The 27,956-nt window shown below is 44.4% G+C and overlaps 1 protein-coding gene across 3 annotated transcripts in view; it reads left to right on the forward strand.

Annotated features, from left to right (window-relative positions):
- Positions 1-13,470: 13,470 nt before the first annotated feature.
- The window catches only part of LYSMD4 (LysM domain containing 4), a 28,744-nt gene continuing 14,258 nt past the window's right edge, over positions 13,471-27,956 (forward strand). Inside the window, exons 1-3 of one of the 3 annotated variants that reach the window (XM_049614034.1) lie at positions 13,471-13,516; positions 15,015-15,304; positions 17,440-20,688. In XM_049614034.1, the coding sequence (XP_049469991.1) occupies positions 15,023-15,304; positions 17,440-18,051 (894 nt within the window). In that variant the 5' untranslated portion in view covers positions 13,471-13,516; positions 15,015-15,022 and the 3' untranslated portion in view covers positions 18,052-20,688. The other 2 variants (XR_007453904.1, XR_007453903.1) reach the window with 2 other exon arrangements.

Below are 27,956 nucleotides of genomic sequence, written 5' to 3' on the forward strand. Positions count from 1 at the left end.
AATTTTTGCTTAGTTTTCAATGTTTCTGTCAAAAATCTAATTCTAAACTCTCTGCTAGTGTCTTTTAATACATTCAGACACATTTGACTTGCCCCCCAACATCTCATATACACCCTTCACCACATCTTCTCTCCTGTGATGGAGTCTCTGTTTCCTGGATGTCCTTTCACTGCTTTTGTTTTATTCCCTTGTTTTACAGGAGCCTATCCTTCAGTATCATCCTACGAAAAGGTATCTGGGAGGTAAATTCTAGAGGATCCTACATGTCTAAAAATGCTTTTATTCCATATTATCACTTATTGATACTTTGGATCTAAAAATTCTAGATTGAAAATCATTTCTCTTCATAATTTTGAAGAAACTGTTTTAATTGTCTTCTTACAGTGTGATAGTGAGAAGTCTGAAGCCATTCTTATCCCCATTCTTTGAATATGCTGTGGTTTTTTTTCATTGCCCTTTTGAGGCCCATAAGATAGTCTCATTGTAAGTTAGGTTCCTGGACCCAATTTCAATGTATGAGGATGGGGACCAGGGGTGGGGAGCACAAGGGAGGCAGTCCCCACACAACAATTCTCAGGACACCAGCTGGGTGTCCTAGAATTCAGTTCAATTCTGACACTATCTACCTAGGGATAGCAGCATCAGATTCCATAGGTAAGGGTTCAGTCCTACAAGACTGCCAGAGACATCAGTTGTAAGCCAGGTTGTTACCTGTGCTTCTGACTGACCAGCTACAGACTGGAGGTTCCCATGACCTCCTTCTTGAACTTCAGGTGCCAGTTGCAAGTCCATGTTGTTACCTGTATGTCTGACAGGCTATAAATCAGAGGTTCCGAAGACCTCCTCCTCAGGTTAGGTTAATTTATTGGAGTGACTCACAGAATTCAGATAAATTTTTTACCTACTAGATTAGCAGTTTATTATAAAAGGACATCACTCAGGAACAGCCAGATGGAAGAGGTGCACAGGGCAAGGTGTAGGGAATGGGCACAGAGCTTTCATTTCCTCTCCCAGCCCACCACTGTCCCCAAATCTCCCCATGTTCACCAACCTGGAAGCTCTCTGAACCCTTTTGCGTTTCGATGGAGGTCATTACATAGGCATGATTGATTAAATCAGTGGTCGTTCGGTATTGATTTAGCCTCCAGCCCCTCTCCTCTTCCCAGAGGTCAGGGGAATGGGACTGAAAGTTCCAACCTTCTAGTCACATGTTTGGTTCTCCTGGAAAACAGGCTCCATCTTTCCCAAAATCCACCTCATTAACATAACAAACTGTTACTCTCAATACTTGAGAAATCCCAAGCGTTTTGGAGGCTCTGAGCCAGGAACAGGGTTGAAGACCAAATACATATTTCTTATTATAACAATTTTTTTTAAGTTTACCTATTTATTTTGAGAGAGAGAGAGAGAGGTAGGGAGGGGCAGAGAGAGGGGGAGAGAGAGAATCTCAAGCAGGCTCGGTGCTATTAGCACAGAGCCTGTCATAGGGCTCAAACTTACGAACTGTGAGATCATGACCTGAGCCGAGATCAAGAGTCAGACGTTTAACCACCACCCAAGCGCCCCTATTTCTTAGTATAAATCACAATATCATACTTAGTCACCAGTATTTGAAAATGTCTCCATGAAGTACCTGGATGTGGATCTCTTTCATCCTTTCAAGCTGAATACTCGTATTCTTTATTTGGAGGTTTTCTTAGAATATATTTTTGATGATTTCTTCCCCTCCATTTTACCTGTCCTGTCTTTATGAAACTGCTCTTATTTTGATATTAAACTTCCTGGACTGGCCCCCTAGTTTTCTTACATTTTTTCCCTCTTATCTTCCAACTCTGATTTTTGCTTTCCTTTCTGGAAGAATTTCTTTTTTTTTTTTTAATGTTTATTTATTTCTGAGACAGAGAGATACAGAGCATGAATGGGGGAGGGGCAGAGAGAGAGGGAGACACAGATTCAGAAGCAGGCTCCAGGCTCCAGCACAGAGCCCGACGCAAGGCTTGAACTCACAAATCATGAGATCATGACCTGAGCCGAAGTTGGTCACAACCGACTGAGCCACCCAGGCGCCCCTGGAAGAATTTCTTAACTTTGTATTCTAAACTATTTAGAGTTTATTATTTCCACTGTCACATTTTTAATTCTCAAAAGTTCTTGCTTGTTTTTGGAATATCCATTTTTAACGGTATCCTGTTCTCGTCCCATGGATCTGGCACCTTCTTTCATTTCCTCCTTTCTTTCCCTCAGGTTGCCTGTCTGTCTTTATTTCCCTCCTTCCTTCCCTTCATTTCTTTTAACAGTTCTTCAATATTCTTCTCCCTGTATAATCTGTTTTACCCACGTTGCTTTTTCTCTGTAGTTCCGATCACTGCCATTCATGTCAGAGACTTTCTTCAAATGTTTGCTAATTGATGATTATCTATCTGTTCATGTTAAAATGTAAAAGACCAAAAGCCTACTGGGATGTCTCAAGCACATGGTGGGCTTATAGACATGGAGCTTTACTGTAACACAGGTCTCTGGGGGTGGCACTATTAACATTGTGAGCTGGATAATTTTTTTGTTGGGCGGGGAGCATTCCTGTGCAATGTAGGATGTTTAACAAGCTTCATAGATACCAGTAGTGTGCACATGTACACACACACACACACACACACACACCAGTCTGTGATTCCTCCCAGCAGGGATGAGTGGGGGAGGCAGGAGAGGTTCCTTTGGACATCTGGGTGGCATTTTTGTACTGCTGTCAGTTAAAAAAGTGGGTTCCCTGCACTCTGGGGATGGATTTGTGCTGAATTCTGACTCCTCTGGCAACACGGAATCTTGGGCAATTTTCGTCAGCTCAGGCTGCCATGACAAACATAACACACAGGGTGGCTTCAACAACAGATTTATCTCCTCACAGTTCTGGAAGCTGGAAGTCTGAGATCTGCAGTGCTGGTTTCTTTGGTTTGTAGATGGCTGAATTTTTTTTTTCCTGTGTCTTCACAAGGTCTTTCCTCCGTGTACACACCCCTGTCTGTGTGTCCAAATTTCCTCTTCTTATAAGGACACAAGTCAGATTGGATTAGGACCCACCCTAATTGTCTCCTTTCAATGAATCACCTTTTTAAAGACCTTATCTCCAAATAAGGTTACATTCTGAGGCTCTAGGGTTTGTTCTTCAACACATGAATTTAATAGGAGGCACAATTCAGCCTGTAACAGGCTGTTCAGTTCCTCCAAGACCCTTTCAAAAGTTAGGACAATTGGAGGTCATACTGGCCTTGGGCCAGAACACCCCCAAGCCACCCCTTGCCCTCTCTCATTTTGCTTTGCATAGCAGCAGCAAGGCTGACCCTGGGCGGAGGTAAGAGGTCTGAACATGTCCCCTCCCTTCCTTCCTGCCTCACAAGGTAGCTCCACAGCCAATTCCGTCTCCTCTAAGCTTTCAGCTTCCACTGAACAGGCTCCTTGTGGTTCCCTGGACTCCCATGACATCAGCCCGTCTTCTGGCCCCAGCCTAGAGAAGTGGTGGTACCCTCTGGGTTGTCCTAATGCCCTCCCCCCTTTGCTTATCCATCACCTGTGACCCCAATCTCAGCATGCAGTTCCCTGCAATGTGAGTATTCTGAGTAGTTTCTTGGTTAAATCCCAACTAATACAGGAGTACTTTTCCCTGAAAAGGTTGGAGGCTGGAAATAATGCTGAAAAGGTTAGAGACATAGCAGAACCCTCAGTCAGCAGCAGCTTTGTGCTTCAGGAGGTTTAGTTGAGTACATATTCAAATCAGTTAAATATGTTTTGTTGAGCCCCTTCTGGGTTCTAAGCATGGGGTTAACAAGATGTTTACAACCTGGCATTGAACACCTACTATGCGCATATAGGACGCATCAGCTTGAAGTCTGTTTTCAGTCTAGAACAGTCCCACTGAGGGACCCAGACCTACTTGTGTATGTAATCAAATCTTGTGCAGCATGGGGGTCCCAATGAGTGGCATTACCAGAGGTACCTGGAGTTTCACAGATTTGTACCCTGATCTGAAACGACACAGAACTTCAACCAAAACGTCCTTCCAGCCAGCAAACCGTGATGGCAAATCTTCCTCTGGAGGATGCTTGGCTGAGGAGCCCAGGGCCCCTCCTTTCCCGTGGTCTCTAGTTTCCCTCCCTCCTCAGACCCTGGTTCGGGGTGCTGCTTCCAGCTGAGGCTCCTGGCGTGGAGAATTCACCCTCTGCTCTCTGAAATATCACCGGATGTAGCTTTCCCTTAGACCTGCCCCTGGAATGGTGCCCCTGAGTCTTTAGCTGAGAGACTTCCCACCTACTCAGTAGACCCACACCACCTGTGGGCTGCCTTCAGCTCCAAGGGTCCCAGCTGGAGTGTCTGGGAAGGCAGAAGAAGGGGGTGCAAAAAAAAGAGTCTCTTTGGCACCATGCCTGCCTCTCTACATCCCCTCCCTAGCTATCAACCTCCTGGCAGAGCTACGACCTGATGCAAATGTTCAGGATATTTGCTGTTAAACGGGACCATTTGGAGAAAGAACAAGGTGGCCCTCAGATCAAGGCAGGCTCTGAACCGTGGATTTCAGACACCACAGGCAGTGGGAATGTAATGTGAACCTGATGCAATTTTTAAATTTCTAGTAGCCACATGAGAAAATAGCCAAAAGAGGTGTGCCTGGGTGGCTCAGTAGGTTAAGCATCCAACTTCAGCACAGGTCCTGATCTTATGGTTCATGAGTTCAAGCCCCATGCTGGGCTCTGTGCTGACAGCTCAGAGCCTGGAGCCTGCTTCTGATTCTAGGTCTCCCTCCCTCTCTGCTCTTCTCCTGCTTGTACTCTGTCTCTCTCAGAAATAAATAAGCATTTAAAAAAATTTTTTTAAATAACCAAAGAAAAAGTGAAATTGATTTTAGTAATATTTTCTGTAACCTAATATATCTAAAATTGTATTGCTTTAGCATGCAGTTCTTTTTGTAAACAATTTTTTATAATTTTTTTAACATTTATTCACTTTTTGAGAGACAGAGAGAGACCACAAGCAGGGGAGGGGCAGAGAGAGGGGGAGACACAGAATCAGAAACAGGCTCCAGGCTCAGAGCTGTCAGCACAGAGCCCAATGTGGGGCTGGAACTCACGGACTGCGAGATCATGACCTGAGCTGAAGTCAGACGCTTAACTGACTGAGCCACCCAGGTGCCCCTAAACAATTTTTTAAAAATGTTTATTTATTTTGAGAGAGAGAGAGAGAGAGAGAGCATGCAAGCAGGGGAGGGGCAGAAAGAGACAGAGAAAGAGAATCCCAAGCAGGCTCCACGTTGTCATTGCCCAGAGCCTGACGTGGAGCTTGATCCCACGAACTATGAGATCATGACCTGAGCTGAAATCAAGAGTCAGACGCCAGGCTCTGGGCTGATGGCCCGGAGCCTGGAGCCTGTTTCCGATTCTGTGTCTCCCTCTCTCTGTGACCCTCCCCCGTTCATGCTCTGTCTCTCTCTGTCCCAAAAAAAAAAAAAAAAAAAAAAAAAAAACGTTGAAAGAGTCAGACGCTTAACCAACTGAGCCATCCAGCTGTCCCAGCATGTAATTCTTATAAAAATGATAAAATTTCTGTCCCCTGCATGACTCCAGGGCACTGGGAAGAGCTGGAGACCATGGAACTGTTGCATCGGGTTCTCTGAACCTGGGCCTAATTCCCGGGTGTGGCCAGGAAAACCAGAACTGAGCTTAAAGTTTGGCAAGGGAGGAAGCAAAGGATTGGAAAATTGCAGGGGGAGGGGGTGGCTGAGGTTTTGCTACTGAGAGGGGCAAAATGAAAGTAAGACACATTTATGAAATCTTTAAACACTCTGCTGTATATACCTAGGTCTTGTAGATGTGGCTCTTTAGGGAAACCAGAATGGACCCTGAGTTCCCACCAAGGCGGCAGTGACAAAGCAGACCCAGGCTCCAGGTGGGAGGGAAGGGGAGGGCCAGGGGGAAAGTCAGCCTGGGATGACCCGGGAGCTCAGGTCAGGCACTCAGTGTTCCCCCCACCCCACCCCACCCCACCCCACATTGCCTAGGACAGCTTGCCTGGCTCATCAGGCTCCTGTTCTTGGGCAACTCCTCATACTTTAGTCCAGGGGGAGACTGTATCCGATACAAATAAAGCTCCTGACAAACATGTTTAAAACTCACCCGAGAAACCTGTTCCCAAATCAGAACAGATCCGATCCTCACAAACCACCTCCAGCTCCCTAAGTTAGGAATGTATTATTTAAAGAAAAATTGAGGGGCGCCTGGATGGCGCAGTCGGTTAAGCGTCCGACTTCAGCCAGGTCACGATCTCGCGGTCCGTGAGTTCGAGCCCCGTGTCAGGCTCTAGGCTGATGGCTCGGAGCCTGGAGCCTGTTTCTGATTCTGTGTCTCCCTCTCTCTCTGCCCCTCCCCCGTTCATGCTCTGTCTCTCTCTGTCCCAAAAATAAAAAAACGTTGAAAAAAAAAATAAAGAAAAATTGACTTTTATACCTTTATGGTTTCCCCTGTCATAGTAATAATATCTCACATTCCCAGAATGTTCATTGTATGCCAAGCACCTGGTGAGTAGCAGGATCTATCTATCTCTGATCTCATTTTATAGACAAAAAAACTGGGGCTTACAGAGGTCACAGAATTTTCCTGTTAATCCTAAGGGCCGGTGCTGGCTTCAGAACTGGACATCTGAGGGGGTCTAGTGCAAGGGTAGAACATTTGGCTGTAACAAAGTTTGATGTCCAACTTCAGCACGAACCTGCAGCTTTAACCACTGTTTGGTGTACCACCTCCTCATAACAGGAGTAAACACGTGTGGCAGAGACAAGTTTAAAAATGCAAGCACTCGGGGCACCTGGGTGGTTCAGTCGATTAAACATCTGATTTGGGCTCAGGTCATGATCTCACAATTCGTGGCTTCGAGCCCCGGGTTGGGCTCTGTGCTGATGGCTCAGAGCTTGGAGCCTGCTTCAGATTCCATTTCTCTCTCTCTCTCTCTCTCTCTCTCTCTGTTCCTACCCCACCTGTGTGCGCTCTCTTTCTCAAAAATAACTAAAGAAAAATTAAAAAAAAGAATGACAAAAATGCAAGCACGCATAAATAAGGCAATTATTACATCACCCAGGAATAACCACTATTGAGCATTCTGCTTTACAACCTTCAGATGTGTGTGGGGTGATGTATGTCCCTTACTCTTTTTTCTAGAGATTTTTATTTTTTTAATGTTTATTTATTTTTTGAGAAAGAGAGAGAAAGGGAGGGGCAGAGAGAGAGAGAAAGACAGAGAATCCAAAGCAAGCCCTGCACCGTCCGCACATAGCCTGATGAGGGGCTCAAACTCAGGAATGGCGAGATGGTGACCTGAGCGGAAGCCAAGAGTTGGGACACTCAACGGACTGAGCTATCCAGCATCCCCTGTTTTCTAGAGATTTTTTAAAGTGCTTGTTATTCATAAACATCCTTCCATGTGAATAACTGTTACTTCTACAAGAAGTACTCATTTTAAACAAGTATGCTTTATTTCATTTCATAAATGAGCTACATGAATTCAACCTAATCCCCTCCTGTTGGACATTTGTTGTTGATGTTGTTGTTTCACCTCTCACCATTAAGAACAGCCTTGTAAGGAATCTTTTTACATGTCCTACTTATTTCTTGGCAAATTCCAAAACATGAGAGACAAGATCAAAGAATATGCACAATGTAAAAGTTATTGCTGCATAATGCTACCAATGTCCCAATTGAAACTCCCACCTACAGGTGCTGAGAGCACTCTTTCCTCACCTATGCAAACACATGCGTTTAGATTTGACTTTTTCCAGCTTCTTTCAGCTATGTGAATTTCCACTATTTGACCATCTGTCAAATTAACACCTTTTTCTTTTTTTTTTTTGTTTGAACTTTTTAAATTTTATTTTGAGCCAGAAAGACAGCATGAGTGGGGGAGGGGCAGAGGGAGAGGGAAAGAGGGAATCCCAAGCAGACCCCTCCCCTCGTTGCCAGCACAGAGCCCAACACGAGGCTCTATCACACAAACCGCAAGATCATGACCTGAGCTGAAATCAAGAGTCGGACGCTTAACCAACTGAGCCACCCAGGTGCCCCATCACCTTTTCTCTATGTGCATTTCTTTAGTAAATTGTTTGCATCATTTGGCAATTTTTCTATGGACTGGTTTTTTTTTTTTTCATATTGAGATCTGAATGCCTTTTTTTTTTATTAAGGATACTAATATATCAAAGAGAGCAAATATTTTTATCCAATTTATTATATTTATTATATATGTTTTAACTTATTTTTAAAGTTTATTTATTTTGAGAGACAGAGAGAGAACACAAGCAGGGGAGGAACAGAGAAAGGGAGAGAAAGAGAATCCCAAACAAGCTCTGCACCACCAGCTCAAAGCCCGATGTGGGGCTTGAACCCACAAACCACAAGATCATGACCTGAGCCAAACCAACAAACAGTCAGATGCCCAAACAACTGAGCCGTCTGGGCACCCCTAAGCTTTTTTACTTTTTAATGATTTTTTTTTTTTTTTGCTGTTCTAAATGCAATATATTTTTCAGACTCTTCTTCCCTACCACTCTCCAACGAACTCCTAAGGCTGTCTTGGGGGACTCCACACAGAGGTCTGACAACTGCCTGGGCCTCTGTGATGAGCTAGCAGCATCTTCTAAGGGGTGGGTGGGGAGCCTTTGCCTTGCAGACTGCCCTCAAGAGAGGTAGAGGGTGTGTCCAAACTATGAAAAGCGAAGGGGTGTTCATAATTGTGCTAAGACAACAGACATAAACTGAAAATGTTCCAAGCATAGGGAGCGAGACCATAGAGGAGGGGACCGAGGCCCAGAAGGCTTACAGGTCTGGATCGAGGTCACACAGCTGGTAAGTGCAGCGCTAGTTTTAAACACATTCATCTTGGGGTGCCCGGGTGGCTCAGTTGGTTAAGCATCCGACTTCGGCTCGGGTCATGATCTCATGGTTTGTGAGTTCGAGCCCCGCATCGGGCTGTGTGCTATCAGCTCAGGCCTGGAACCTGCTTCAGATTCTGTGTCTCCCTCTCTCTCTCTGCCCCTCTCCCACTTGTGCTCTGTCTCTGAAAAATAAATAAAATGTAAAAAAATTAAAAAAATTAAAAAATAAAAATAAAAAATAAACACATTCATCTTCCCCCGGGCTTCAAGGCTACAGCTAACCTGCTGTGCACTGTCAGGCAAGTCCCCTATGTCTCTGGGTCTTAAATTCCTCTCTCTAAAATGAGAAGTTGCGGCCTAAGAAATTCTAATGACTTTGCCAGTACAAATCTCTGCTCTCTGCCCAGTGGAGTTTTGCAATATCTAGTAGAAGTCAGCCACTCAGCATCTGTTCCCTTCCATCCTCTGCCCTTCCAGGGAGAAGGTCGGTGTCTTAGTTCGGGCTGCCATAGACTGGATGGCTTACACAACAGACTGGATGGCTTACACAACAGCAATTTATTTCTTACAGTTCTGGAATCTGGAATTCCAAGACCAAGGTCCATCAGGGTTCAGATTCTGGTTCAGATCCGGCCACCTTCTTGCTGCATCCTTGCATGGTCTTTCCTCTGGGCGTGAGCAGGGAAGGAGAGACAGTGAGAGCAAGCTCTCTGGTGTCTCTTTTTACAAGGACACTAATTCTGTTGGATCAGGGCCCCACCCTTATGACCCTGTTTAACCTTAATTACCTCCTTATAGGCCCTATGTCCAAATACAGTTACATCGGGGGTTAGGATTTCAACATCTGAATTTAGTGGAGACACAATTCAGTCCACAGCAGGCTGTCACAGGGGACAGACAGGATGCTCTAGGTTTGGCAGGAGTTTGAGGGGCATCTGAGTAGGCCTGCCGGCTTGTGGAGGATGGATCGCAGCTGTCTCAGCGACGGAGCCATGGGACTGTCCTTGGTGGATGTGACCCTGACGCAGTGCAGAGGGGGAGCCGTGTGGCTCGAGCACCTCCTCTCTGACCTCACCTGCATCTCAGCCAACCTAGCCAAGGGCCTGGAGAGAAAACTAGAGTATGTTTCTGAAGGAACTGTTAGTTCCTTCAGAATCAAGTCAGTAGGCATCCTGGCTGAGCTGGGCCAGCGGAGAAAGCAAAACGGAGTTCTGCCCAGAAGCCTTTATAAGAACGTGGGCTTTTGTAGTCACCGTCTGGGGTTGAATTCTGCCTCTTGTACTTGCTAGCCATGACATCTAGGACATAAAACCTCTGTGCCCAAATATCTAACTCAGGAATTGCATCGCTGCCCCTAACAGAAATCTTAATCTCTTAAACAATGGGGACATTTAGTTCTTTCCTACACACTTTCCATCTTTTCTGCTTTGCTGTCCTGAGCACATGGGCTCCACCTCCAAAGTTGCTTCAATGTCCGATATGAGTGCAGGTGCCCTTACCATCACATCTTCATCCCAGGCAGCGGGAAGAGGGTAGAAAGAACACCCATACTATACAGAGCTTTTCCCGATGTCTGCCTTTGAAAAGCTTTGTCAGAAGTCCCACCCAACATTTTCCTCTTAGGATCCATTGTCTGAAACTTCTTCACAGTCACACCCCACTGCAAGAAGCTGTCAGCGTGGCACATTGCTGCCCCAAATAATATTGGGGTTCTTTTCCGAAGCAAAAGGCTAGAATGGGTATCGGGTAGGCATCTTGCGATTTCTGTTGCACTCAGTTTGTCCATCTGTAATTTGGGGATTGTAATAATACTTACCTGGCAGGAGTGTTGTGTGGCCTTATATCCAGTATGGACTCAATATATGTTAGCTAAATTACTTGTCTATCAACAGAGAATGAAGTAGAAAAGGAAAATAATGTTGGCATTGCTATGAAGATAGTTTTGACCTCATAGACCCAGTGAGAAGGTCTCGGGGGTCCCCCGGATCAGATGGACCACATTTTTGAGAACTGTTGCTTTAGAGAATCAGATTATTCTTGGGCAGACTCACTACCCAAGCTCCAGCGTGATACCGGAAGAACACACAACCATCCTTTGGCCTTTATGAAGTTTGGGTAATTTTCGTTAACGCATATGACCTAGTTTTTCTTTTTTCAAGGATCTAGCATAATCTGTCATGCTCTTTCTAAGTATGTCTTTGTTGTGGCTCATCTTAAGAAGTGTAAGCCCCATGAGAGGCTGCAGAGTTTTACTCACCACTGTGCTCCAGGGCTTGAGATGGGGAGATAGATCCACAGACAGAAGCTTGACTTCACCACGCCCTGTGCTCCTGGAAAACGGAGAAGGTTAAGATCTCCCCATCCCCACCCACCCATTGTGTTCTGGAAAACGGCTTATTGCAAAGAACCCTTCTTTCCCCATATGACTTAAATTAAGACTCATGGATGCCATCCTTGTTTACCTGTGACAAGGTGAGACACAGACCCTCTAAATTCTGTTTCTTTGCCTCATAAATGATTAGCTGAGCCCCTTGTCCCCTCTGATCAATCAGAACAAAATGCTTGTTAACTGAAATTCCATTAAGCCTCTCTCCTTCATCCAGGTGCCCGAATGGACTTTAGCCCACATTCAGCCTGAGCCAGCATACAATCCCTCTCGAGAATAGGCTGGCCTCGGGGAGAATGTTTTCATGTCTAATACCCAATTCTGCCACCCTTTTATTCTACTTCCTTGCACCTGGCTCCTTCTAGCCTTGTTCATCTCTCTCTATAAAAGAAAAGCCCTTTTCTGCCTAACTCCTGAGATGCTTACAGACCTTATAATCAGAGGGTTCTCCCTCCTGCAACAATCTTCTTCTCCCTTTGCAATAATCTTTTCAAATAAAATCTCTCTTGAACCTGGATTTGGGGGGGGAGGGAGGTTGGGAGTGGGGTTTGGATTTGTTTTTTATTAGACTGCTGAAGGAAAGAAACACGTGTAACTGATCAGGGAGTGGCTATGTTAATTCAGCTTTGCAGATTCTGCTCTGACTTCTCTCTCCGGTAATCACACTCTTAGATTCTGATACCTAGACTTGCCAAATCCACCGGGCCATGACCAAGCCCTCTGGGCCAGGAGTACAGCTGTGGCTGCCAGCTGGGCTTTTGGAGTCAGACACATTAGGATTTGGATTTTGCTGCTGCCACTGCCCTCCTGTGTAGCTCCTGTGTAGCCCAGGTCAAGTCACTTAATGGTTCTCCTGTTGAACCAGTCTTTACTGAGTGTAGGCTTTGAATTGGACACAGGTTGTGGTGAGCAACAGGTGATAATTAGGGACAGGAGGATTCTGGCAATTAAACAAGTAAATTAACTGGCAATTAACAAGTAAATGGAGGGAGAGCCTTGGTATATGGGGGGAACAGGGAGGGCTCTGCTGAGAAAGTGACTAATCTGAGGCCTGGGGGTCAGAAAGTCCAACTGTACCAGCAGCTGAAAGAAGGACATTCCTGTGAAGGACCAGGGGTGGGAGATCTGGGTGTTTAAAATCCAGCAGAAAAAGGGAGACGGGCTAAAAAGAATGAGTAAATGGCACAGAATGGACTGAAGCCCTCACATCATCCTGGGCTTTGTCTCCCAAGATAAGGAATTTCACTTTTATTTTGACTAGGATGGAAAGCCTAAAAAGGGAGAGATATTTTTGTTTTCATCCTTTTGCTTTGTAGTTTAATTTGATTGCTACTGAGGTTTCATTTTTCTTCCCTATTAATCATTTGTATTCTTTGGTGAATTGTCCCCACCCATTTATCTACTGGGCTCTTCATGACTTTCTCATTAATTCGATGAGGTTTGTCTCAGTTAAGGATATTAATCTTCAGTGGTGTATGTTGCAATTATTTACCCCTGGTTACGGTCTGATTTTTAATTTTGGTTTCCTTTTGGGGGGTTGAAGTTTTAAACCTTTGTGCTTTCGTGCATGAGAGTGTTCACCCATCACTATTAGGCTTAAGGAGTCCTCCACCATCGACATTGGGTAAATGGTGTTGTTTTGGTCCGTGTTGTCGAGGTTCGGTGTTTTACTTTGGTGGACTTTGTGTCTTCCTGAGCGGGCCGGGGCAAACGCCTCCTGTGGTGGTAAGGACTCAAGATGTGGAGACCCCGGGTCCTTCCAGCCTAGAGGAGCCGCTTCGCAGCGGGAGGCCTCAGCAGGGGACACCCGCTCTCCTGGGAATCCACCCCCTCGTTAAACAACATTGACACACAGGCCTCTTCTACAGGTGAGGAAGCTGAGGGTCAGCAGAGGACCGGGAGAGGGTGGTAAGGGGTCTTACAGCCTACAGCAGAAGCAAAACCTGCAGCTAGGACCAGCTGGTGCCGCCGTGGCAGGCCGGAGGGCGGGGCCAGAGTCGTGTCGGACAGCTGGAGCCCCGCCCCGCCCAGGCCCCGCCCCCGGGCTGAGCTTCCGGTACCGACTTAGCTCAACCCGGCTCATTCCAGAGCCTGCGCGGCGCTGATTTCATTGGCTGTCTCGCCGTCCCCGCCCCCTGGAGACCTGCTGATTTTCTCAGCCAATCAGCAGGTACGGCGGCGGCGGCGGCGGCGGCGGCGAGTCTCGGCGGATCCCGGGCGCTGAGGTACCGGGGTTTGCAGGAGGGGCCGCGGTCCTGGGTGGGGGACAGCACGGGCCCTCAGTGGCGCGGCTGCTTCGCCCAGCTGGTCGGCTCGCGGGTGGGCCAGCTTCCTGCCTCTGGAGGGGCAGTGACCGCCACCGTCGGGGGCTGGCTGGAAGTTGTTCGGGGTTGGAGGGCAGAGGTCGGAGGTCGTGTCTTTGGGGAATGTTGGGGTCCCGCCCATCTAAGCCTAGGAGCGGGCCGCGCCCCGTTTTGTTTTTGTCAGCGCCCGTTTGGGGACCGCCCTCCTGGCACGGAAGGAGCGCTGAGGGAAACTGAGGCCTGGGAGCAGCCGGGGCCCCTCGCAGGCCCCGAGCTCTGACGGGGAGGCCGGCCGGTCCTCAGGCGCCCGCCGCCTCCCTCCTCCGGGCCCGTGGGTCTGTAGGGTGCGCGTTGGAGGGGGTGGGCGGCACGGCCGCGGGGGGGCCACCGGCTGTCCCCGAAGCCCCCCCCCCCGGGCTCTGATGCCAGCTCTTTCGGAGGCTGTCATTCCCCGTGTTTGAGATTTCGTGTCTGGAACCTCATTCGGACAGTTTGGAGAGGGGAGAGGGGGTAGTGTGGCTTTGGCACTTGGCAGGAGGTGAAAATAAAAACCAGACGTGGGATGTAACGAAGGCAGAGGGACCTGCGAGAAACTGGACGAATTTCTTAGCTCGACAAGGATTTTCTCCCCAACTTGCCCCGCATACTGTGTAATTCAAGCTTTCAGCACTTGAAATCGAGAGTATTGTGCTCTCCTAGATCTCATAAGCAAGAGCCCTAAGTCTTGACCTTCTTGGTGAGGATACTTTGGAATGTGTAAAGTAATGAACAAGAATTGTTTTGTCCAAAGTTCCGAGTTAAGATTCACAGAACAGGGAGGGTGGGAACCTCTCTGCTTGGTGGGGGCGGGGGGGGGGGGGGATCTTGGTAGCTTCTCTACTCCTCTGACACCCAAATGGAAGTTTCTTTATCTGTATGGGTTTTGGGGAGACACGGCTCTGGATGAGGAATAAGAGGGAAAGAGGGATTCTTTTTTTATTTTATTCTTTTTTTTTTATTTTTGAGAGAGAGAAACAGCACGAGCGGGGGAGGGGCAGAGAGAGAGAAGGAAACAGAGAATGGAAGCAGGCTGCAGGCTCTGAGCTGTCAGCACAGAGCCCGACACGGGGCTGGAACTCACAGACCTCAAGATCATGACCTGAGCTGAAGTCAGACCCCTAACCGACTGAGCCACCCAGGTGCCCCGCGATTCTTTTCATTTTCTATGCAGAAAGTGTGCAATTAGGCAATTACCTGTCCCTCACCCTCCATCTGAGCTAGCGTAAAACACATCCTTTTTTGTACTGACGGTATATGTCGAGTATTTATAGTGGAAGGGGATGGGAGTAATTTCTCTAGCAATAAGTCCTTTACCTGTACTGTAGCCGCAAGAGGAATGGATGTGCCTTGTGTGGAATTAACCCTGGGGTTTGGTTTTCAGTTAAGAAAATGAGGCAGAAGGAAGTGTTAACCAAGACCTTCCAAGGCCCAGCCATTGTCTGTAGGACTCCGACCAGCCACGTTTACATGTTTGAGAACGGTGGTGGGGACTCAGGGGACTCCTCTGAGGAAGAGTCCCACCGCGTGGCTCTGCGGCCCCGGGGCAAGGAGCGCCAGAAGAAGGGTGCCCCCCACCCTCACCAGCCAGGAGCGGGGGACGTGGTGCTGCTTCAGCGGGAACTGGCCCAGGAGGACAGCCTCAACAAGCTCGCTCTTCAGTATGGCTGCAAAGTAAGAAACCCCGGGTGAAGGTGGCTCCTGTGTAGTTAGAGGAACAGAGGACCTCACTGAAGGGTGGGGGCCCTTGCTGCCCCTTCATGACCCCCCCCCCCCCCGCCAGGGGTGGTGTCCAGAGGCCTGTGGTATTGGTGAAGGGGTTTCTCATCTGGCCCGAGATGGAACGCAGGTGACATACTTTGAGTTCTGAACCTTGGGGTCATAAAAAGTGAGGGTTAGGAATCTCAGGTGTTGGGCCAGTTCTCTCTCTGCAGAGCACTTCTCTCCCTGTCCCTCCAAGTATTTTCGGAAACCTTTTTTATATAGTTTTTCTTTTGAGCATATTTTGTTTAAGACTTGCCAGGGCCAAAGATGCCATGCAGAATTTATCCAAGATTTGTTTGGTAGGATTGGTTTTTTTTTTTTTTTTGGCTACTTCTCTTTTTCTGACCCTTTCTTGCTGGTTGCAGCCTATTGGATTGGTCAAGTTTGACGTTCTCTGTTTTAGAACTGCATGATCTAGCCTGTGTGCGCTGTGTATCTGTATAACCCTGTTTCTCTCTTTAATTATGTTTTTAGCATTCAGAGTGATTAACATGGCAAAGTAAGTAGGAAAGTATTTATAGAATTGCTGCATTTTCTCCTAGATTGAAACTTTTTATTTCATTTTGCTAATAACACTGTGTTATAACTTTCTATGGCCTCCTCTAAGGCTGTCTAACCAATTTGTTTTAAAAATCTTTTCTTCCTTAAAGTGTCTTGTTATTTATCTAACAAGGTTCAAATGGCTAAACACATTGTATAGGATATTGTGGTATTTCCCAGAGGAAATACACAGGCTGAACTCCTAGGGACACATAGTGGTCTCTCAATTGTACTGAGATTTATATTTGACTCTCTAACCAGCTTCTAGTAGGCATACTGTATGGTTTATTGAACATGGGCCGCAAATGAATCCTACCCTACAAAGATCTGAGTGGATGCAGTGGGCTTCTTAGAAAAGTGGGCTTAATTAAGCCATGAAGACTGTACATATAATGCCTCCAATAAGTAATCAGTTTTCCTATTGAAAGTAAATAAATTTTGGTGTTTAGTTTATGAAGGGCAAAGACAAAAAGGTCTCAAGCACCTTATGCTTTAGTTTCAGGACATGGTAAATTAAACATGTCCAGGGCCCCAGTTCAACTAGATGATAAAAACAATTGCTTAATAAGTAAAATAATGGAGATGATTGATTTGAAAAAGGTGCTGTCTAAAGGTCTGTTGGCCGTAGTTACACTCTAGTTAAAGTGGACTTAGGAGTTAAAACCTTAAAGTCCATCTCTGACACTTTCATTAAGTTCCAGACATTAGCTTGAGGGAGGGTTTGACTTAAATTTTGCACCACCCCTCCCTTAAGATTTGTCTTGCTCTTTGTTACTTTGTGAAACCCACAGTGCTGCCTCTTCTCCTGGAGTCCTAATATTGAATAGGAGATTTCAGTCCGTACTTTCCAGCTAGATCCGTGTGATTCCCTACGTGTTACTAAGTATCATAAGTGTTAGGAAACCCTCAAAGTGAATTAACTCTCGATTGCTTTTATTTACAAAATAAGTTTATATACCATACAGTACTTCTGGGCATGAAAACATGGTAGAATCATGAGGACTTAACCTCTTAAAACAAAATTACAGTTAAAGTCGGTTCTGAGTGTCAAGCTGGCTGAGGTTTGGTTTGGCGATCGCTAATGTAATCAGCTACTGTACTGGGTTCTGATGTGGGAGGGAAGTCAGCCAGACGGGGGCATTGTTGCCTCAGAAGTTAGAAGAAGTAGAAAGGGCTACTATAGCATTTTTAGTACCATGACTGGGTTTCACCTAAAAACATTTTGTTGCAGTCACACTGTACACAAACAAAAAACGCTTTTCCAAAAACCGATTGTACGTTATTCAAACTTGTAAATCTGCTCAGAACTGTGATAAGGCTGAGTTAAAGCGAAAAAACAGTTATTCAGCCTAAACTCATTATGTGTGCTGGTGCAGTTTTCCAGTATTCATCAGGGTCCTAAAGGGGGGGTGGGCTTGGATCCTCTTTCGGAAAGAGCTACTTTTTGGATATTAGTTCTAAGGAGTTTACATAGTTCATGATGTTTGTCTTCATGACTTCCCTAGGTCGCAGATATCAAGAAAGTCAACAACTTCATCAGAGAACAAGATTTATATGCTTTGAAATCTATTAAGATCCCAGTGAAAAATCATGGGATCCTAACAGAGACCCACAAAGAACTCAGACCCGTCCCAAGCCCATCCTCAGAGACTAGAGTGACCTTCGAGGAGCTGCCAGACCCAGACAGGGCAGCTGTAGGCGCCAGTGCCCTGTCCAGCCCACTGACGGATTTCTTTAAGGGCATTGACCAGAATATTGAGCGCGCCGTGCAGTCAGAAATCTTTTTAAATGAAAGTTGCTGTGGAGAGACCTCCAGTCAGCCGCTGCTTCCAGCGCCTCCGAAGACACCAACAAACGGTGCAGACTGTGGGATTCAGTGGTGGAATGCTGTTTTTATCATGCTTCTAATTGGGATTGTTTTACCAGTGTTTTATTTGGTCTATTTTAAAATACAGGCTACTGGCGAGATCCCCAGCAGCTTGAACACAACTACTGTCCCCAATGGCTCGATGACCGTGAGTGCAGTTCCAGGGCAAGCCCCCAGATTAGCCGTCCCAGTGCCAACCATCCCCTCTTCAGACAGCCAGTTCAGTCACACCACCCGGGCAGGGAACTAGCCATCGTTGTTCCTAAAGTATCCGGCCAGTGTCAGCATTTGACCTCCTAACATGCATCACCTGCCATCAGCCAGAGCCTTGGGGGCCGCATTTCCTTTTCTGTGACATACGGACACGTTTCAGAAAACACCATTGTGTTCTCAGTAACACTCACCTTGGGGAGTAGGCTCGCCTAACCCAAGGCTGTGGGAGCGAAAACACCAGCACCCTCAGCCTCCTACATCCAGAAGTTAACAGCAAGAGAAACATTTTCACGTGGCAGGTGCCACTTCTTGAAGGTATGTTGTGGACTGGCACTGTGTGGGCCCCCAAGTTGGATGTGTTCGGAAGTTGAAGAGCGGCCTTGGACCTTCAGTGTGGGAGCCTCTGGGGTCAGCTTTGGTCACTTGGCTGTGTGCGGTGTCCCCTGCCTGCTGTGAAGGGATGACCAACTGACAAATGATGTTCTTTGTCTCCCTGGCAAAGGAGCTGTCCAGTAGCTTTGAATATCACCCTGTTTTGGAGTCTGACAGATAACCATTATAACTGGCCCTACTTCATATTTGCCCCACCAGTTAGCTTTTTTGAGGCAGTGTCCTTTCTAGAATTGAAAATGCCCTAAATCCAAATTGCTCTAATATTGAGTAAACGGCAGTTCTGTTCTTTGTAGTTCCAGAACTAACTTAGTGACGCACAGGCCTGTTTTAAGCTGCTGCATGCTGTGTCCAGCACGTCTTGGCTGGAACACTTGGGGCTGTTGCTCAGTTTCACCTGGGGTGTATTCTCACTGCAGTGGCTAACCAGATTCCCTAAGTTAGCATTCTTAGAAGGAATTGTTGCCAGTGTCTGGAGCTGAGTAGGTGCAGAGAGAAGAATGAGTGCCTATCACCGAGGTCCCAACGTGTGATGCTTCTAAGGGTGAACAGTCACCAGTCCAGTGTTGCTGAGAGCAGCAGCCCCTGTGTGTACCTGGAAAGGAAGTGCAGGGAGGACGGGTATGCTTCCTGCAGCTTCCTTGATTCTAAGGAATTCTAGAACCATTGCACTAGAAAGGGACTCAGTGTTTTTCTTTGGGTAAATACGCTCTCTGTATAGTGCAGCTTATGATGTTAAAGACCAAACACTTAATGGAGGGCCTCATGGTGACCCTTGCTGTGGAGGCCATTAAAGAGGGGTCAGGCACCCATCAGCCTGAGGTTTTCCTGTCTCTTCTACACAGCAGCAGTTGTGCTCAATGTGGAGGCTCTGGAAAGGTCCGGGTCAGCCTCTGAGGCCTTGCAGGTGCAGCAGGGGTGTGTGGGGTGAGGGTTCAGAGCCTGCGTGGCCAGAATCCATCTCGGTCCCAAGGAAGAGTGGAAATGGGCTTACGTGGCTGGTGGCTTAACCTCGGAGAAGCCTGCCACCAGGGAGGAAGACCCACTGCACAGATAGGGAGCTTTGAGTGTGATTTATGTCATTTGACACATCAGACCTAGAGATAAGTTGAGAAGATTTCATTGTGTAAGAGGAGGGAAGTGTAGCAGAAGAATACTTGAGATGGGCTTCTAATTTTTCTCCTCTCAGCTATGTGAAAAATGATTTGCCCTGGGTTCAATTAGTAAATTTAAAGTATCTTCAAAGTTAAATGTTTTCTTCAAAACCACAGTGGTCTTCACGATAAAATGAGCTTGTGAGTCTTTGCTCCAGGAAATGTTTTGATCATGTGAATGCTCTTCCAGCCAAATGTCTGTGCTCACTGTGCCCCTGGAGGCCACAGGTTTCTCTAATGTGTCACCATTAACTTCACCAGGCAGAGCTGAGTCCCATGGGAAAATGGCTTTTGCCAGGCAAAGAATAATTATCTGTATCCTTTACTTTTTTCAAATGGAATAAAATAATTTCTTCTGTGAAGGAAAATTGATTCCTCTCTTTGTTTTTTAATTTTGGGGGTGGTGATTCAGAATGAAGAGATGGTACAACAGTGTTGGAGAAGGTGGAGGTGTCCGTGTCTAGGGGGCGAGACGTGCCCAGGGCTTGTGTTCAAGGTTATCCCAACAGGTGAAAAACAGAAGTGGTAAACCAGCACAGTCTCACTGATTGGTCTGCACAATGTGCTTTAGAGTGCCTTTATTAAGTATGCATAAGAGAGACCATGAAGCTCATTTTGTACACATTTTACTACATTTTTAGTGTGTTAGTATTTTAAAGAAACAGATTTGATAGGTAGTCTTCAGTCCTTTTGGTTGAACAATAGTGCCCAACATTGTGGGCACCTAGGGAAACTACGTCATCAGGCAAATGATGCTCCCGTTTTACTCTGGGGCAACAAGGCTGTGGAGACTCAGCAGAAGCCTCAGGGTCGCTCCGAGCAGGACTGCCCAGCCGAGGAAGGGTCACAGTCCTTCCTCTGAAACAACAGTTCTTTAAACTGCCTCTGTTAATAGTGAAGTCTGCCTGGGGTTGAGGGAGAATGATAAAGATTCTTTTTTCTCTACATCTCTTATTTATGGTCTCTTATCTTTTTGATGATAGCTGTTCTCACAGATATGGAGTGGTATCTCATTGTGGTTTTGATTTGCATCTCTCCAATGATTAGCGATGTTGAGGACCTTTTCATGTACCTGTTGGCCACTTGTATACCTTATTTAGAAAAATGTCTATTCAGGTGCTTTGCCCATTTTTAACTGTCATATATATATATATATATATTATGATTATATATATGACATGTAATATATAATAGCATATATATTATAATATGTAAGGGTGTATATATAATATGTCATATATATATATATATATATGTACTTAAATATATTTTGCAACTGAGTTGTGTGAGTTCTTTACATATTTTGGCTACTAACTCCTTATTGGATATATGGCTTGCAAATATTTTTTCTCATTCTGTAGGTTGTCTTTTCATTTTGTTGATCTATTTTCTTTTGCTGTGCAGAAGCTTTTTAGTTTGATATAGTCCCACTTATTTATTTTTGCTTCTGTTGCATATGCTCTTGATGTCATATCCAGAAAACCAGTGCCATGACCAGTGTCAAGGAGCTTACCACCTATGTATTCTTCTAGTAGTTTTATGGATTCTGCTCTTACGTTCAAGTCTTTAATCCGTTTTGAGTTAATTTTTGTGAGTGGAACAAGATAGGGATCTACCTTTATTCTTTTACATGTAAATATCCAGGTTTCTCAGCACCATTTATTAAGGAGACTATCTTTTCACCATTGAGTATTCTTGGCTCCCTTCTCAAATATTACTTGGCTGTATATACAGGGGTGGATTTCTGGGTTTTCGCTTCTGTTCTGTTGGTCTGTATCTGTTTTCATGCGTTTACCATACTATTTTAATTACTGTCGTTTTATAATATAGCTTGAAATCGGGAAGTGTGATGCCCCTGCTTTATACTTCTTTTTCAGGATTCCTTTGGCTATTAAGTCTTTTGTGCTTCCATATAAATTGTAGGATTTTTTTTCTGCTTCTGTAAAATTTGCCATTGGAATCTTGATAGGGATAGTATTGAATCTCTAGACGGCTTTGAATAATATGGAAATGTAAACAGTATTAAATCTTCCAATTCATGGACACAGGATACCTTTCCATTTATTTTTATCTTCTGTTTCTTTCATCAATGTTTTGTGTTAAGTGTAGAGATCTTTCACCTCCTTGGTTGAATTTATTCTTTGTTTTTAATGTTATTGTAAATGGGATAATTTTATTTCTTTTCATATAATTCCTTGTTAGTGTATAAATATGTTACCATGTGTTAATTTTGTATCTTGGAACTTTACTGAATTCACTGATTAGATCTAACAGTTTTTTTGATGGAGTCTTTAGGATTTTATGTATAGAAAATCATGTCATCTACAAATAGAGACAATTTTACTTTTTTTTTCTTTCAATTTCATGCTTTTTATTTAATTTTTTTCTTCCCTGATTGCTCTGGCTAGAGCTTCCAGTACTACGTTAAATAAGAGTAGCAAGAGTGGGCACCCTTGTTTTATTCCTGATCTTAGAGAAAAAGCTTTCACCCTTTTATCACTAGGCATAATGTTAGCTGTGGGCTTGTTATATATGCCCTTATTATGCTGAGGTACATTCCTTCTACACCTAAATTGTTAAGAGTTTTTATCTTGAATGGATGTTGAATTTTATCAAATGTTTTTTCTCCATCTATTGAGATGATCATATGATTTTTATCCTTCATTTTGTTAATAAGGTGTATCACACTGATTGATTTGCGTATGTTGAACCACCTTCCATCCCTGAAATAAATCCCACTTGATCATGGTGAGCGATCCCAAAATGTGCTGCTAAATTTGGTTTCTTAGTATTTTATTGAGAAATTTTGCACCTATATTCATAGGGATATTGGTTCGTATGGTGTCCTTTTCTGGCTTTGGTCAGGTAATGCTGGCCTTGTAAAGTAAGTTTGGAAATGCTCCCTCCTCTTTGATTTTTTCTTTTTTTTTTTTTAAATTTGAGAAGGATTGGTGTTAATTCTTTAAATGTTTGGTAAAATTCACTCTGAAGCCACCTGGTCCTGGGTTTTTCTTCTTTGGCAGATTTTTACTGATTCAATCTCTTTACTAATAATTGATCAGTTCAGATTTTCTGTTTCTTCCTGATTCAGTATTGGTAGGTTATATGTTTTTACTTTTTTTTCCATTTATTCTAATTTGTCCATTTGTTGACTTAGTTGTTCATAGTAGTCTGCTTTCATGTCACTTTTTAAATGAGGAGCAGAGAAGCTTCTACTTCCCCCTCCTGGCCTGTTTTCTACCATTCCTTCAAAGCTTCCTTCTGACACAAGCCAGGAGCTCTCTGTGGAAATGGTTGTCTTGAAAGAGTTATAACCATTTGTGTGTGAGATGGGGTTTAAAAATGTTTGTTTTCCCTAGCAGATCAGGGTATCTGTCCCTGTATTTTGGCAGGACATCTGGTGTCCTGGAGGGAGTGTCAAGAGAAGGCAATGGGATGGACTAATTCATCCCAGTGGACTAATTCATCCATTTATTCAAGTGACATATATGGAGCACTGCCTCTGCCAGGTGCTGGTTGGGGTGCCCCGCAGAGGTGAGGAAGGCTGATCTGGAAGAGATCACCTGGGAGATGGCCACAGCTTCGTGTAAGGCCTAGTAGAATGCAGTGTGGATAGGGAGAGGTGGGAGGGCACATGTCTAAAGTCATTGAATTGAGACAGTTTCCACTTGGGTTGATAAGGTGGGAGGCTGAGCCTGGCTATAGGAAGGACCCAAACAGATGTGAAGATTTCTCTTTGGGAAAAGACTAGGATGCAGCACAGAATAAAAACAATCATCATTTAATTCATGGCACTCATTAGATGCCAGACAATGTTCCAAGAGCTTTATACATCAATCCATTTCATCCTTACAATATCCTCGGGAGGTTGGCACTTCCTATTCCTGTCTTACTAATGGAAAAACTAAGCTAAGATCACATAACTTTTAAATGGGAAGGCTGGGAGTCCCACCCAGGCTGACTGGCTTGGGACCCTGTGCTCTTTAACCCCTTTGCTTGGGGCCTTGCTGCTCTGTGCTTCCCAAGGCAGGGTTTTAGTAGGGGACAGAATTGAGAGAAGAGAAGATTGAGAAGATTTCTTCTGGTCCACAATAGGGTACTGGCCATGCAGTGATAAGAACCCTATGCATTTACCTGCCTGTTTTCTGGGTGGTGCTAGCGAGCCAGTGGTGCCAGTGAGCCTTGACTGTGAGAAATAAGCCTCATTTGCATCAGTAAAGTAGCCTTCCTTAGCCAATTCCTTGCAGTACTGAACACCTTGGGTAGGGTTCCTCCAAGCTTATTTCTGGAGAGGAGGTACTTCTGGCATCACCAGGCCAAGCAGAGGCATGAGGGTGGGGTAGGGGACAGGATCCATTTTTGCCTGTTCTCCAGGAGAACAGCTCCTGGGTACAGTGGAGCTGCTGAGGAGACTTGGGGTCACCCTCCCTGCCCCCCGGCACGGTCAGGCCCCACAGCCCTGGGAAGGATGGCATGATGGTGATGTGCAGCTCCAATTTGTGCCCTCTGCCCTCTTCCATCCCTGCTTCTGTTGTGCAAGAGCCCTGAGGGACTCCTACAGTAGTGATCTGGGAGGGGGTCTTCCTACATCTTCAGGAAATACCAGGTTATTTTAAAACACATTCACCACCCTGAGTAAGGAACATGTGCTACCATGCATTTATTCCCAAACCTTTCAGAGCCAAGAGGCTATGTGAAAACAAGACCCGGCCCTCAAGGTACTTAATACCCTTAAGGTACTTATAATCTAGTGGGAAAGATAAAACTTATATTAAGGTGGTGATAGGGGAGAACATGCTGACCCCATGAGAAGAAAAGGGATAAGATGATACATGGGTGATAAGAAAAGTTTTCTAGAGAAGGTGGCATTTCCTTAGTTGACACCTGAAAGGAGGGAGGGATTTCATAATATGCTCTCCAGTGGAGGCTGGAAGCCAGGGAGATCTTGTGAACAGGGAACTATGAGTAGCCTAGTAGCCTGGAGTGAAGAAGTGCAAGCAAACAGAAATGTGGGAAAATGCTGCAGTAATAGTTGGAGCTAGGTTATAGACAACCTTGAATTCTGTAAGTGGCTTGGATGGACAAGTGACTTGGATGGACGATTATTTGATGGACAGTGGGAAGCTATTGAAAATCTTTGGATGGTAGAGATAGTATAGTTGAGCACTGACTTTAAGAATAGTAATCTCCTAGTTTGGGAGAGGAGAGGCCTTAAAGAGGTGATGTAATTTGATCATGAGGAGCTTGGGTATAGTTGTTTTCATAATTCTTTATTGGGGGTTAATCAAGCTTCTTGGATCTGCAGGTTTATATGGTTTCATGTAATTTGGAAAAATTCAAGCCATTATTTCTGCAAATATTTTTTTCTGATTATTCCAGTCCAATTACCCATATATTAGGTCATTTGATGTCTCACAACTAACTGATGCTTATACATTTTTCTTTGTCTTTCTGTTTTATCTTGGACAATTTCTGTTGCCATTTCCTTTATAATATCTAATTGGGATATTCAGTACATCTTGTACTAGAGGTATTTTTCATCTGTAGAAGTTCTATTTGGGTTTTCTTTTATGACTTCCATTTTTCATCATTTCTCATATTTTCAAACATGTGGAGTGTATTTATAATAGCTGTTTTAAAGTCCTTATCTGATAATTCTATCATGTGTTTCATTCTGGGTCTATTTGTAGATTTTTTTTTTTTTTTCTGGTTATGGATTGTATTTTCTTGTTTTCCTGCATGTTAGGTAATTTTCGGCTGGATGCTTCACATGGTGAAGTATATGTTGCTGGGTGCTAGATCTTGTTGTCTTCCTTTAAATATTTTTTGGCTTTGGGGTTTGAAATCAGTTTGATCCTTTTGAGACTTGCTTTTATACTCCATTAGGGCAAGTCTAGAGCAGCCTTTAGTCTAGGGCTAATTCAACCCCACTAGTATGATGAGATACTTGTGAAGACTCTACTCAATGCTGTGGTGTAAGAGGTCTCACTGTTCTGGCTGGTGGAAAAGCAGGTTATTCCTAGCCCTGCATAAGCATGGGAATGGTTCCACCTACTTTCCTCTGTTGGTTCTTTTCCTAGTCTCTGTGATTTTCTCACATGCTAGTGCAGCTCAGTACTCAGCCAGAGACTTAGGGGATCTCTCTTCTCCTCCTTTCCCCATATTCTGTCCCCACAATTCTAGATGCCTTGGCCTCCTTGAACTTCAGACTCTCTCTCTTCAACTTGGCAAGATCACTGTGCTCTGTGCTCTGGTCTGGAAACTTTTCAGGCAATGAGGTAGGGCACTTCCCAGTTATACTTGGTTTATTTCTCTTTCCCCAGGAATCACTCTCCTGCACTCTTTTGTCCAGTGTCTTCTATCTTTTGTGTAATTCTTTGTTTGAGGTGAAAGAATACATCTGGTCTCTGTTATTCCATTATGGCCAGAGCAGAAGTTCATAGGCCAGAGTTAGAAGAGGGGCAGCCAAAATGGTGGCATGCGGGGGCAAGATTGGTTTACAGGCAGATTCAAGGGAGCGGGGCTGTTGGTGGACTCCAAATTTGTGAACTGGAATCAGTCATGGGACAGGAAGTCAGAAGAGGCAGATTTTCTTGCAGGGGCTTGGAAATAAGTCCACTAAATTCCATATGCTGCAAGACAGCTGTATGTGAGGCCTGTAGTTGATCTGGTTCAACAAACATTACCTTCCCTTATGTGTCAAGTGCTAGGCTCCCTGGTTTTCAGTGTGTTATCTCAGCTGAGTAGTTGGAAAAGAGAGACAGCCCATTTATCAGTAGTCCAGGCAGTTACGGTGTTATCCTTGTTCCTTATTGCCACTTTGAGATCATTATTCAACCCTTCTTCCCTAAATCCTTTCAAAACTCCATAATCTACTTACCCTTTTTTTATTGCATTATCTACAGATCTTCTGGTCTCTCCCTCTCATCCACTAAAGACTTCAGCACCTGTTCTCATTCTTGGATCCATGTAGATCAGCGCCTTCCCATGTTTTTGAGGTCATTATCATATAGATAAAATAATAAAAATTATGTACAGCACTGTGGAGGGGATTTGATGATCTTTGTGGGCTCTAATAAGTGTTACAGATAGACAGAGGGGTAATAACTGAGGAGTTTGGTTCTGTCAGGTTTTTGAAATGGGTGATCAAAAGGCATGCTTTTATGCTGATGAGAAAGATGTAGGAGGGAGGTAGAAATTGCTGCTACCAGAGAGGGGATAGTTTCAGGGGTGAAGACATTGAGGGGGAGAGAGGTGATGGGTTCCAATATACAACATGAAAGTCTTGGCCATAGATAAGAGCAGAGAGTCCATCCATTGCACCTGGAGGGAAGGCAGAGCACATGGGTACAGATGCAGGTAGATTCCTGGATTTCATGGTGGGAAGATCAGGTAGGTCTCATTTGATTGCATCTATGTTTTCAATGGAAAATGTGACAGGAAGTAATAAGCTGGCAAGAAAAAGAGGTAGTCTTGGAGGTTCGAATAGAGAAAGAGTAAAATACAGTTGATCCTTGAACATGGGGATTAGGGGCACTGACCCCCAGCAAGTCGAAAATCCTTGTAGAACATGACTACCCCAAAACTTAACTACTAATAGCCTACTGTTGACTAGAAGCCTTACTGATAACACAGTTGATTAACACATATTTTGTATATGTATTAGTATATACACTGTATTCTTACAATAAAGTAAGCTTGAGAAAATGTTAAGAAAATCATGAAGAGAAAATACAATTACATCATTGTACTGTATTTATTGAGAAAAGTCCATGTAGAAGTGGACCTCCTTGAGTTCAAACTCATGTTATTCAAGGGTCAAATGTAGTGATGTCAGAAAATGAGGACGTCAACAATACTAGGGGATTGTAGTTGCATTTTGGGGCAGTGTTGAGAGCCTTTTAAAATTTGTGGTCATGATAGAATAAAAATAGGAAACACAGAATTAAACCCAAATACATAAAGAAATTTAATATATGCTGTCAATGTAGCATCTCAAATCAATGGGATAAAGATGAACTTTTTAATAAATGGCTGTTGGACAACTAGATAGCCATTTGGAGAATATAAGACCCATACCTAAGAATAAACTCCAAATGGGTTTTTAGGAATCTAAATATAAAAGATGAAACTATACTAATACTAGAAGAAAACATTGGTGATTCCTCTCTAACTTTGGTGTAGGGAAAAGGATCCTAAATTTAACTCAAAATTCATAATAAAAGCTTGATAAATTTGACTATATAAAATAATAAAATTTTGCCTGACAAAAGTATCACAAAAAGCCAACTGACAAATTGGGAGAAAATATTCATAGCCTATAACAAAGGGCTTATATCCCTAAATAAAATAAATAAATAAATAAATAAATAAATAAATAAATAAATAAATAAATAAA

The sequence above is a fragment of the Panthera uncia genome (assembly GCF_023721935.1).
Source record: "Panthera uncia isolate 11264 chromosome B3 unlocalized genomic scaffold, Puncia_PCG_1.0 HiC_scaffold_1, whole genome shotgun sequence".
NCBI lineage: Eukaryota > Metazoa > Chordata > Mammalia > Carnivora > Felidae > Panthera > Panthera uncia.